Consider the following 13,397-nt stretch of genomic DNA (forward strand, 5'->3'; position numbering starts at 1 on the left):
AGGGAGAGAAAGGGCACCCCTGACAGAGATACACACACGTAAAAAGACTCAGAGTCATAGGAAACCAACTTGGGTATGAGCACAATAGAGAAAGAGAAAGAATTCGGGGGAAGAAATGAAAAGATGAGGCTCAAGTAAGTAAAAATCACCTCATAAACCATACAAAGACATTTGGACTGCATCCCGTAGGAGAGTAACATGACCAAAATGGCTCTTCAGAGTTCTTGTGGTTGCAACAAAGGCAGTTGTAGAGTTAGGGTGGAGGCATGAAGACAGGTCGGGGCTGCTACAAGAATAACCTATAACATAAGGTTCTTCGCAAGTAGCCTCGGTGACAATTGCCATATTCTATAATTTTTCCCCAGTTTTTTAATTTTTATTTTTATTGAATTTATTGGGGTGACATTGCTTAATAAAATTCTACAGGTTTCAGGGGTACAATTCTACAATGAGTCATTTGCACAATGTATTGTGCATTCACCAACCCAAGTCAAATCTCTTTCCATCACCATTTATCCCCACTTTACCCTTTTCTACCCCCCACCCCCTTTCCCTCTGGTTGTCTGTGTTTATAAGGTGTTTTCTTTTCTTAATTTCCTCATCCTTTTCACCTATCCCCCCAACATCCCTCCCCTCTGATAACTGTCAGTCTGTTTTGCGTGTTTCTGTTTTGTTTGTTAGTTTATTTTGTTCGCTACATTCCATGTTAGCGAAATCATAACTAAATAGTTCTGTTTCTGAGTCTTTTGCTCATACCTATTCTATCAATAACAAAGGCCAGGAAAGCATTCTGGGATTTGTAGATGCGATATCCTCTTTTGTATCACAAGAATACAAAAAGGAAAACAAACATACAAAGTATTAAACTATTGGATAGATTGTCTCTTCAAGACATAAATTACTCACAGTGCCTTCGATCTCCGAGTAGAGTCCTGACCAGAAGCTGAAGGTACTTTTATCCAGCTGATAGAGTCGAGACTTTTCAAACGTTTCTGAATCCATGATCTGTCCTAACTCCAGTGGTACATGAGTCGTTGTTTTATATATTCGTCTCTGAAAGATTTTGAAAACCTTTTAATGAAATAGTCAAACCAACTCATTATTTATTACAACAGTCACTTAGGATCAAACACTGAATGGCTTATAGCATTAACTCGTCTCTTAAGCCTGTTGAATTCACTTTACATATACACAAAGGTTGCATCTGATCGAGCACACTGTCCACTAAAACAACGGATGAGGAAAGTGAAAAAACAGAGAATCTGAGGCTAGCTGACTAGGTGAGATTAAAATCAGGGCTGTCATCACATTTCAGTTTGCATATATAGACCAAAATTGTAACATCGAAAAGGGCACCACTCATTTCAGGTGTAACATACATTCTATAATGTAGAAAACAAATTCATGGATGAAAGAAGGAAACATATGCTAACCATGAGTATTCACAGATATTGTGGCTAGTGATTACATTTGGTTCTAGAAGCCAAACTAAGAGATATTTGAGGAATAACAGAAAAGACAAACTTCAAGAAAGACAAACTTTTTCATTGTATAAAATTTGGAAAGGTAATTTCAGCCCATGGCTCATAATACAGGGAACAGATACTGGAAAAGGTAATGGACAGCATCTTCTAAAATGGTCTTATGACAAATGGCTTCTCTATTGTTGTGCATCTTACCAAACCCTCACTGAGGCGTTACATTAAAGCATAACTGAATAAAGGTACTATAGAAAAGCAGTTACTGTAACTAGGCTTATTATTAAATACTACAGTGAAATGTTCAATACCCCACCTGTGTATTTACTTTATGCAAAGTATTTTCTTGAGGCTTATGAGATTCTGTACTAATGAAGCTACCCAAAGAGCTATTGGGTCAGATAACATTAGGTGACAGAAACTAATGCTTTTTTCTTCTTAACACCTCTTTGAATATTCTGGATGGAAAAAGAGATCAAGATACAATCCAATGTTGACAGACATAGAAAAATTAAAAAATTTAAATTTAAAGATTCACGTGGAATGTAAAATGAGAAGAAATTTTCAGAGGAAAAAGATGGTAATGCTCAAGAAAAAGTGTTGCAGTGGTTAAAAAGAGAAAGGTTTTTCTGACCATCATAGTTGACATAATTCAGCATCAGAGAAGAATGTTAAGTAAAGCAAACCAACAGTGAGAGATGACAATACAGCAGTCAATTAAACTTCAAATCTATCTCATTTAAAAGTTCAGCTCTCTAATCCACCCAGCTGTGAATTATGTGAATTTCCAGGAAATTCTGAGTAACTTTCCCTTGCTAATTTACTGTTTTAATTGTTTAAACAAAAAATAAGAAGACGCTTTTGAGAAAAACAAGAAAATATTGTCTGGGCAATAAAACAACACACTTTTTTTTTTTTTTTTTAAGGGAAAAGAGTTCAGGTTCTTGGAAGGCTTATGAAATCTTTATTTTCAGAAAATGGTTTCCCGTTTCTATGGCTGAACATAATTATACAAACGTCTTGAGGAAGCTGTTATTGTAAAATGTTAGTATCGCCCTTTGAAGGTTTATGGGTCGCTGCCAAAGATAAAAAAGAGAAGTCTGGGGATCTTAAGGAAGCTGTGGGGCAGGCACAAAAGCTAAAGGTTGACGAGGCAGCAGCGTGCTTTCCCTTTCGCCAGGCCCTGATCCACCTGAGTCCCACGATCACGTTGCGGAATCCGCCCCTGGAGCATCAGGTTCTCTCGAGACCAATCCCACCATCAAAGCAAGTAGGAAAGCTTAGTAAGGACCCGTAGGGTCAAGACTGGGTGCTGGGCAGCAGCATTCAGGGACTTGGGGTCGAGACCGGGACTGACCTAGAGCAGGCGGCGTGTCGGGGTTAGATGGGCCCTGTCTAGGCTCACCTGACGCTGTGCTAGGAAGGTTTCCCAGAGATACACGGTCCAGGAGAAGAGGAGCACGGCCCCAAAGATACGCTTCTCGGCCGGGATCTCCCACATCGGGTCCAGAGATGCCCACATGCCCACGGCCATCTGGTTCCGCCTGCTCCTTTAAGCGTGCACCAGTACCACACCAACACAGTCCCCTCAAAGCGTCGCGGCAGTGTCACAGCTATATCCGTCCCTCCCGAGAGCCCCTGCTCGGCCACCCGCCCGCATCCCATCCCCAACGCGCAGCCGGCTGTGTTACACAAATACTCTTCCCCACGCCACCGCCCCTTACTTGCCTCCCTGAGTCTGCCGGAAAGGCAGACATCCTCACTATTCCCGCCTTCCTCACTTCCGGCTAGAGACGGACGGTAGCGCAGAGGCCGCGCTCCGCCTCCGCCAACCCCAGCTCCGCCCTGGACTGATCCTGTGGAGCAGCACCAACACTCTGTCCTTCCCCTCGCACGCCGAGTTCCTGCCGAAGGTTCCGCCTTACGTCTTGAGCCCCGCGGCGCTCCAGAGCTCTCCGCTCTGTAGCTTCCGGAGCCGCAACTGCATTCCTTCGTTTCGGGGTTTGCCTGGATGGGCCGCCGCCTGAGCCGTTATTTTCCCGGCCAGGGTAGTGGGACTGAACGGGAACTAACGCAGACTGGACTGCTACATGAGCCCTGAAATAGCTGGGAAGAACGAGAGGAGCCGACGTCCCAGGCTCTAGAGACCATTCCTCTAACTAATGCTATTCGGACTGTGGTATGTGCATCCTGAAATACTTTAAGATAAAAAATATAGTGAACAGCGACACTAGGTATATTAGCCTGTATCGGGTGTTCTGAATTACGACATGTTAGAGAACGGTCGGTAGTGATGAGATTTTCAGTAAACATCTCGCCTCGCCACCGAGAGTCAAAGGCGGCGTTTAGCCTGAGAGAGTGCCCTGGAGCAAACAAGGATAGCGTAGGTTAGAAATACCCGAACTGAAAGGGCCTTACTTGATCTAGGGACAAACTCCTATCAAAGCACAATGCCATATCTCTGCCTTGAAATTCAAAAGTGAAATGTGGTCACAGGAACGAGTGTTAAAACATTTGTTTGACTTGAAAAGTGAATTTTTTTCTGACCCAGGATATGTCTGACTTGGTTAATTGGATAGACAAAGAGTGGCGTTGCTAACTTGCAAATTATTTACTATGAATCGAGCTAAATCTGCAGCTGCAATTAAAATATATTTAAATTACAGTTAAGTTGTAGTGCTAAAGATGTGTTGAAATTAACAGTATCTTGAATTTCCCAACTCGTCCTATAGGCTTCAAAATGAGAGTAATCATAGATTTAAAAGTCACTTGAGAAAGTGATGGATTTTATTGACAGGATAACAAATTATTTTGCAAGTCAAGTTGTTTCCAGTTCTTTGCTTTCAGCTAAATTGGTGATGGGCCTAGTTGAACTGTCAGCTAATGAAAGAACATTATTTGATGTTTGGCATATAACTCAGAAGGAAAACAAAGAATTGATTGACAATGCTATAAGAAAACTAGCATTCCTGGCTTTTTGTGTGAGTGATATTTCCCAGTGCTGTATCTATGAAAACAAAAGTAAGAAAGAAACAGTTATTCAGACACGTGAGTTAATTGGTGGGGAAGCCCTGTCCACCTCACTGAGAGATGCACTTCCAGTAGATTTTTACATTTGATGTTTATGTATTAAAATTTATGATATTATTTTGTGCAGATTTTTAGTCATTCATTGTACTGATAATTATAATGATTAGTCAATTCAAAGAATTCTTTCTAATACATAGACCCATATACTATTACAAGAAAAATTTTTAAATTCTACTTTAATATGTACATACTTTTATTTCAAATATGATTAAAGGTTTTTCTAACAAAAAGTGACATTTGGATAACATTTAATGGGGAAGTGGAATATAAATGTAAATTAGAGATGAGAGAAGAAAATATACAATGAACAAATGTTAAAGAGCTTATTTGTGTAATTTTAAGTGGATGATGGTAGTTATTCAATTATTATGTAGATTCTGGGGGATGCATTATAAAAAGTAACTTTACTTAACTTTAAGTCATCTTAAATCGTCGTTATTATAATTTGCCAAAATTTGCATCCATTGCAACTATTTAAGTTAATGATGAAAACTTTAGTTTTCAACTTCAAACATGAGGAGACAAACCCTTTTTCAAAATTCTCTCTCCCTTGGGCTGTCATCACTATGCCCTCTTCAGTCCCCCGTCTTTATCTGTCTAGGTCCATCCAGCCTGGTGCACTCGCTGCAAAGCCTCGCAAAAGCTCCTGTCACCCAAACTTTGTGGCTAAGAGCACAGCTTTAGTTAGTTAGGCTGCTCGAGTGCTGGTCAAAACCGTACCACACACTAGCAAGTTGCTTAACCTCTCTGTGCATCCATTCCCCATCAGTAAAAAGAGAAAAGAGTATTTGCTGCCTGCTAAGATACACTGATTAGCTGATAGCTCCCCAAACTCATGAGAATTTTATCATAGTGTTGATCTGGAACCATGTGTCTGCAGAGATTGAGGAACAAGAAGCTGGTATGAAGTTTTGAAAAGTCACAACTATAATTCGCTCATTCATTCGACAAATATTGAGCATCTGCTAAGTACCAGACACTGTTCTAGGTGCTCAGGATATAGCAGTGAACCTTTCTTCTCCTGTAGCTTAAGTACTTAGTGGGCTGGGGTGGATGAGGGTTGACAGATATGCAAATATGTAAAAGAAAAAGTGGAGGAGGTGGTAAGTGTTCTGACAGAAAAGCAGGGAAAGGGGAAAAGCCTGTTGGCACGAGGGGCACTACTTTACGTAAGATGGTCAAGGAAAACCTGTCAGAATAGTTGACAGGGTGAGCACAGACCCAATGAAAGTGAGAGAAGCTGCCAGAGAGTATCTGGGGAAAGTGTGCCTTGCACAATGAACAGCAAGCGCAAAGGCCCGGAGGTGGGACAATGCTTTGCGTATTTGAGGACTTGGGAGAGCGTATGGAGTAAGCAGGAGGGGGAGTGCAGATCATGCCATCATGGGCATTCTTCTATTGAAGAACTTGCTCAGAGCGAAAGAAAAGCAGTTGGAAGATTTTGAGCAGAGTAGTAACATGATCTCTTTGACTATTGTGTAGAGAATGATATAATGGGGACACAGATGTAAACAGGGAGTCCAGTTAGGAGGCCATTTCAAGAACCAGGTGAGAGAGAATAGCGGCTTGGGCTAGGCTGATAACAGTGGAGGGAGAAGTGAATTATGGAAAGGGAATAAATTACTTGTTCCCCTTTGCAGAAAGATAGTGTTAATAGAGGGGCTGGTCTGTCTGGAGTCTGAAATAGGAGCCTCAAAACAGGGTATTGTCAGGGTTTTGCCAAAAGAGAGAAGCTGAATTTTGAGAACATGGAGTCTCCTCCCTGAGCAGTGGACACAGGTATACGGTGGCTCATCTACCCCATCTAACCCGAATGATAAAGTAGCTGTCAAGCCCTTTCCCTATCTTGCCTTGATTCCTTGCCAAGCATCCAAGGTCCCTTAATTGGTGCCCTGGACATACGTGCTCTGATGTCAAGAAAACTGCCCTCTCTGGGAATGAGTACTTGATATTAGTCCCTTATGGTTGTGGTGTGAATCACACATCTCTTCTTGGGAGCTGAGATCCAGGAACAAGGTGACCCCATCACTAGTTTCTACCACACTTTGCATTTAGCTCGATCTGTGTCTTCCACACAGACTATCAAGTCTGTGTCACTCTCCTGTTTAAAAGTGTCCATCGCCAACAATATGAGAGGACCTTTAAATGCCTTCCATTACCTGATACCAGTATTCTTCTAGGCCCTTCTTCAAACACGTTCCTTTTGATAATTCCCCCAAGGTGATAACCAAGTCAAAATGACTGGAACAATGCAGAAAGACACTGAAATTTAGATAGCCTCCCCCAAATTGAGACATGGCCAGATAATGCACATTGTTGATAGCCCCCACCTGTTCCATTTGCCACATCATGAATTAAAAGCTGATTTGAGGATGAGGTTAGTGTGTCTTGCCCTGAACCAAAAATCCTTCATTGTAGCTCTGGAAATAGCCAGTTCTTTAGCCACCATGAAACTCTCCTTGTTCTCCATGCAAGCCACCCTCTTTTATGGCTCTATAATGATTCCAGCAGTGGGAGTACCTTCCTGCTCGATACCTCCCTATGTAACCGTTTATGGGATAACTCAGTGTGCCCTCTTTAAAGCCTTTCCTAGGTGCACCCTGTATGCGCTGACCCGTTGACCTGTTTTTTGCTCTGAGTACAATGAAGTCTCATTTTACACAAGGGTTGCATTTTAACATCAGTGCACTGGACAAAAATGATCAAATTACCCCAGAAATCTCTAGGAAGATGCCATGTGGAAAGCCACTGTCTTGTCTCCTGTTGAATAGCATAGCCACTTTTAGTCCAGCACAGCAATAAATCAGTTTGTACACCACGTGAAACATTTCATTTAGGTGTCAAACACTAGTGTTTCAATGAGTATTACCATATTTATTGTGGCAAGAATGCACACACTCTAAGGCTTGTGGGATAGGAGACCACTGAGAAGACCATCTACTATGTGTTTCCCAGTGGGCTGTCTTTCTGGTATACACTCAGATTGAGAGTATACGCTCAAATTGGGTGTGATGGCAGGTGCCTCCCCATCAAGTTGGGTTCACATATGAATTCCCTGAAATTCAAGATGTTAAAACCCCACTGTATTATAATTCCTTGTTCTGAAACTGCCTGTTCAACCAGCCAGCCAGAGTGCACCTGAAGCACTCAGGACAGATTCCCAAGGACAATCATAATGCTTAGCACAGAGGAAATTTCAGTAAAAATTAAATAAAGTTAAACAGACTCTTTTGTCCACTCCCACCCTTGCCCAATTCTGAGTAATTGATGCAGTGAGACTCCTGGGCCAAATAGTTACCTTTAGGCCCAAGACCAGTACTAGGGTCAGCCAACCTTTACAGGACAATCCACAGCATCACCCCTCAACAGCCCTTTCTTGCTGTTTTGATTAGATCCAATCCAACCTCTTCAGCATGGAGCTCAAGGCAATATCCCTGACCACTCTCCCTTCCCATCCCAGTCCCATGGATTCATCTGTCTGACGTCTTCTGTAGGACCGCTTATGGTCTCCAGCCTGCAGAGCAGGCTCCACGATCTCAGGGACATTTTTAGCAACCACCATACCCAGTATTACCCAACCACACACAAGAAGTTGGGCTCCACTGAATCAGTCCTTGCAAGGTGATTTCGGTATGTTCTCTGTCTTTATTGATACGCCACTGTACACATCATAAGGGAAACCGTGCTTTTCTGGAGAAAGATCGGAGTCCATCACATTTCAGATGTGGAAGTAAACCCTGATGTGGGCAAGGGACTCTGGCAGTCGGAGCAGCTGCAGTAGGGCTCAGAGGAGCAGTCCCGCTTCGTGGCAGGTTTTTGGGAAATGATCATCCCCTCCAGGTTCTTCACTTTGCTTTCCACCACCTGAAGTTTTTTCAGAATTTTCTCTTGCAGACCCAAGGACAGGAAGAAATTATTATTGTCTTGAGCTGGGAGACCATTCCCTTCTGGGTTGACCAGCAAAGACTGAAAAAAATCTGAGCCCTTCTTATAAAGTTTGTAGAGTGTGATTACAAACAACAACATTTTCTAAAATAAAACAACAGAAGTTTAACATTACTTATTTATTCATGTGAAAAGCCAATTTGCTATAGATGCAAAACAAGACAAAAAGACAAAAAGAGAACAGTAAAAGTAAGCCCTCATCCCTTTGCCAAGCCTTGTTTAACAAAACATCTGCACCCGTATTTCATCTTTTGATCTTCACCACAAAATGGAGTGGTGAGCAGGTCGGGGACTATATTTGCATTTACTGAATACAGACTGTAATAATAGATACCCTTTGCTGAGTTTGCTGCATGCAGGTCCCTTTGCTAAGAGTTTTCTTGTCTATGCATGACCTATTTTTGTAGGAAAAAACAACTGAATAGCCATTTAGTTAGTTACCTTCCAGTTTGGACCCTGTCATTGTACAAGGTCAGACACCTGGAAATGGTAGAGCCAGTACTGGAAACCAGAAATTCTGGCTTCTACATATGTTCTTTTGAGACACAGTGAAGAACTGTATTTCCTGGTCATGGCAAAAAAACCCCACAAAAAATCCTTTTTTTTAATGTACCAGAACAGATTCTTGCCAGAATAAGAAAAATAATACTAGCACTGCTTATTGAGCACTTATGTGCTAAGCTTTAAATATATAGTATCTCCTATAATCCTCACAACCCTGAGGGAGGCACTGTTAACAAACCCCGCCTACAGACAAGGAAACGGGCTTTGAGGCCCACTGATTGCTCTTGGTCACATAAGTGGTAGAACCAAGATTTAAGGCCAAGCAGTTGACTCTAGAGCTCATATTATTTACTGCTCTGTTATTCTGCTGCTTTGTCTTGGTTAAGAATTTCTGGAGAGCTGTGAATTCGTTTTTCTAATTGAGCTAAACATTAACTATATGAGAGCAGAACCCAGAATTACAGATGGGAGTTATTATTTTGCCTCATATTTTTCTATTAATTAAAATTTGTGTATGTGCGTATTTACAGACACATATCCAGGCTGGGGATTTAGGCCTGTTAGATTATGTTAAATGGGATTTGGGAGAAGAATTGAATTTGCAATCCTAAAAGCTGGGTTCAAGTCTCAGCTTTTCCAGTCTCTGTCAACATGGAAAACTTGTCAAGTTTCCTTGCCTACAAAGTGGAGGTGCCCTGCCCTGCCTACCATGCAGGGTTGTGAGAAATTGAGAGCATGCGACCATGGTTCCTCAACAGAAATGACATATGGAAATAAATGAATGCTATAGATCCTGTAATAGCTTCTCTTCACATTGTCCAAGTAAACCAGTCACTCTTTAAGAAAGCCCTTTTTTAAAACCTACTTCCTTTCATTTTCACTGAAGCTCAGTTCACCTCAGTTTTTCTGTCATATGAAAATAACTTCTATCCATTTCATGGAATTGTTGGGGTTCTCAAGGCATTTTCACTGTATTGTAAGTATAGCTATTCTTATTGGTGATTAAACAGAAGTATGCAAAGTCCTTAATGTTTCTCATAATCCCAGCCAACTATACTCCTATTACTGAAAAGAGCCACTGTATAGTTACGGAACCCTAGCTCATTAAAACAAGTAATGAAAACGCTGTGAGGACTAAATGAGTACACGTGCCTCCTCATCAGTTATAGACACAGCAAGAACCCAAGACCCCAGTTATACTCACGCTACCTATTCTACTCAGGGTGCCCCAAACGGTGTCTGACGCATAGGGGACACTCAGCAGTGGTCAAATAAATTTGGGGTTAAGGCTGCCTTCTCAGGTTGTGAACTTGTTTATTATAACACAAGCCAAAGGCCACTGTGAGAAAGAGCATTTTTCAATGCTCGAAACCTCATTGGGGGAAGTTTTACAGGATAATTTAGTTTCAGCCAAGTTCGGAGACAAAGGTTCACCCTTGCTCATCTGCATGGCCTTAAACCTGGGTGGCAGCAATATGGGAGAGAACTGATCAAGTTCCATTATATAACTATTTAAATTTCCCTGTAACAAAAGAGTATAACCTGAAATGACCGAATACTTCGTTTCCATAAGGCATACAGTCCTGCTCCCAACAAAATAAGAAATAAAATCCCCAGGATAACTTGCACAGCCGGAGCAAAATAATCTAGTAGCCCCAAATTTGTTTGCTGAGGCACACCAGTCTCTCCCAGAAAAGTTGCTTGTAGCCAGTTCCATATTGAGCTCAGAGAAACATAATCTATTTTGTCCCAGATAGATGAAGGTGGAAATGTTGACATTTTAATACGGTAGCTGCTCCAGGAGCTACATGTGCAGAGGCTTCTGGGAGTCAGGGGAAGTGACCTGGGAGGCCAGGTGTTCTAGGGCCACTGTGAGCTGTGCTTTGTGACATCACCGTTCCAAAGGTTAGCTTGCTTCCCACTGGCCCAGGGCACCTTCACTCAAAACCAGCCAAGCACTGGCCTGGGTTTTCAGTTCTCATGTTGCCTTCTCTGAATCTTTGGCAGTTCCTGGTTCTAGCACAGCACTGTCCAATAGAACTTTCTGTAAAGAAGAAAATATATGTTCTGTCCAAGATGGTAGCTACCAGTTCCTTGAAATGTATAGTGTAGCAGAGGAAGTAAATTTTACATTTTATTTAATTTTAAATAAATAGCCACATGTGACTGGTGGTGACCCTACTTGGACAGTATTGTCTAATAATCTATGGAATGAACACCAGTATTTTCATATGACAAATGAGAAAACTGATGCTATGTGGAGCTTCGAGGAGATGAGATTTAGAGAGGGCTTTCCTAAAGATTGTAAAGTTTATGTGATAAATGCAGAGATAACGTTGTTGCTGGATCGTTTTGTAGCATTCCCTTTTTGCCTATGTCACCACTGTTTAGATCTATTGTTTAGAAATTGTGATCTTTGGGAAGGCTTTTAACATTTGACCCTCATTCTGCTCATCTTTTTACAGGGGGGTGTTCCACCTCCTTAATTTATATTAGGAACAAATGGTCTAATACTGTAAACATGTAAAGAGTAGCCCAGGGCACTGTAAACTATCCGACGTTACCAAATCACTTACTTACTGATTAGTACCTATCTTCTCAGCAAGGTGATGTGAAAATATAAAATGTCTGATCTCTTCCAAAAGAGCTTATTACACTGACAAGATAGCACACAACACTGATCCTCCACAAGATGGTTTGCACTAGAGGAGGGGAGCAGGTTCTAAGGAAAGAAAAGGTCAGTTATGACAAATCATTTTTAGAAAATACTGTTTGATGCTACTAAAAATGAGCAGTTTGCTCATTCTGTTCGACTGAAAGAACAGGAATAGCACTGCCTGATGGGGAAGGGATACCTCGTTTTGTTCTTTCAGGGAGGGGAGGTATAGTGAGTTACTTGAGGTGTCAGAGACACATCCAGAAAACGGGAGTCTAGAAAGCTGTTGGAAATACATAGTACTTACGTCGGGAGAAGTGATTTAGGAGTGACTGCTGTGGGTGTTAAGTAAACCCATAGTCTGCTAGTGACTAACAGCCAGAATCCAAAATTTTTAGTAAGGACTAAGTTACTCAGGTTAAGACTTGGGATTTGACTAGAACAGGGATCAGAAACCATTCAACAGTAGTAACCAGAAACGTGTTGGAGAAAGGGGCTGTGACTGCTGAATCATTGCCTAACACTCCTCACATTCATTCAGACCCCATTACAGAGCACTTTATACTCTACTTTCAAAGCACTTAACACGACTATAGCGATTTGTGTGGTTTTTGGATTATATCAGTCTTCCTTGTCTGTTGTAAACCCAGAGGACAGGGACCATATCCATTTTATCGACTACTGTATCCCTAGTGCTTGGTGCATGGCATGCATAAAACTATTTTTAAGTAAATATAATGCCCCCCAGGAAAATTGGAGCCTAATCTGTTCAGTCATCAAGCACCTACCCCGTATTTGTGTGCTAGTTTGTGTAGAGGCTTTATACAGTAGCAGTGACGAGGACGAGCCTTCGACAGCATAGAAGGTCTGAGTTCAAATTCTTACTCTGCTATTCACTACCCTTGTTACCCTGGGAAAGTCCCTTAACCTGTGGCTCAATTCTTCATTTGTAAAGTGGGAGTTATTCTTACTTTGTAGAGCTATAATGAAAATTTGATACTTCGTGTAAAAGTACCAGGCTACATATATAGATAATGGCAACTATTGATACTATTTGTAGTGACATTTCTGACCAAACACAAGGGACTGTAAATCTCAGTAATATAAAGGTGCCTCAGAGAATCTAGGCCAAAAAACCTATCTGATTCTCCACCTGGACACCTGAAAACTCCCAATGACCAGGGATTTGCCACTATGGAAGGCACTGCGGCCCACCTTTAGAGAGTGTCATCTAGCCACGGAGCCAGCCAGCCAGCACTCAGTCACATCCACTCGGTAGCCTGCAACACCGTGCCCTAGCAGGACTTTGATGTATGCAACATTTACTTTAACCTTCATTTTCCTTGTTTGCCTTTCAAACAAAATGAAAAATCTAGAACATGGTTACAAGGTACCAAAATACCTGGTTCCTTGCTACCTACCCAACCCTATCTTCTTCCCTTTCCACGGTTTCTTTCAACTAGACTCGTCAATGTCACTACCACGCTGTTGCACCATGAAGTCTTCACATATAATGGAATTATCCTCTCTGGCTAACTCCTGTCCATTCTTTGAATTTCAACTTGAACATCACTTCCTCAGGGAAGCTTTTCCTGCCTCTTTTTGGTTCCCATCACAGGGCTTCTATAGCAGCACTTTTATTTAACTATTTTTAGTATTTCATTTAATGTCTTCCTTACTAGACTCTAATCTCCATGATGCAGAAAATTTGTGTCATATTCAAC

General features: G+C 41.6%; 2 protein-coding genes across 3 annotated transcripts in view; both read right to left on the minus strand.

Moving 5' to 3' along the window:
• ZMPSTE24 (zinc metallopeptidase STE24) overlaps window positions 1-3,142 on the minus strand; it is a 40,322-nt gene extending 37,180 nt beyond the window's left edge. The window contains exons 1-2 of one of the 2 annotated variants that reach the window (XM_037149491.2): window positions 2,884-3,142; window positions 907-1,053 (exon numbers count right to left, since the gene is read on the minus strand). In XM_037149491.2, the coding sequence (XP_037005386.1) occupies window positions 907-1,053; window positions 2,884-3,012 (276 nt within the window). In that variant the 5' untranslated portion in view covers window positions 3,013-3,142. Of the gene's footprint in view, window positions 1-906; window positions 1,054-2,835; window positions 2,859-2,883 lie in introns of those variants that run through there. The other variant, XM_037149493.2, reaches the window with a different exon arrangement.
• A 5,066-nt stretch (window positions 3,143-8,208) lies between these two features.
• On the minus strand, window positions 8,209-11,327 carry TMCO2 (transmembrane and coiled-coil domains 2). Its single transcript, XM_037149744.2, has 2 exons — window positions 10,560-11,327; window positions 8,209-8,597 (listed from the first exon to the last, which is right to left on the minus strand). The coding sequence occupies exons 1-2, from the start codon at window positions 10,794-10,796 to the stop codon at window positions 8,280-8,282; spliced, it is 555 nt and encodes a 184-aa protein (XP_037005639.1). The 5' UTR covers window positions 10,797-11,327; the 3' UTR covers window positions 8,209-8,279.
• Window positions 11,328-13,397: the final 2,070 nt, after the last annotated feature.

This window comes from Artibeus jamaicensis, unplaced genomic scaffold (assembly GCF_021234435.1).
Source record: "Artibeus jamaicensis isolate MK-2021 breed Jamaican fruit bat unplaced genomic scaffold, CSHL_Jam_final scaffold_847, whole genome shotgun sequence".
NCBI classification, from domain to species: Eukaryota; Metazoa; Chordata; class Mammalia; order Chiroptera; family Phyllostomidae; genus Artibeus; species Artibeus jamaicensis.

Bases quoted from the DNA above. Each gene is read 5' to 3' on its own strand.
- TMCO2 (XM_037149744.2), bottom strand. From the start codon at position 10,796: ATGTCAACATTTCCACCTTCATCTATCTGGGACAAAATAGATTATGTT. The intron at 8,598-10,559 runs GTTATACTCTTT...GTTTTATTTTAG, and splicing joins GAAGTATTCGGTCATTTCAG to AAAATGTTGTTGTTTGTAAT.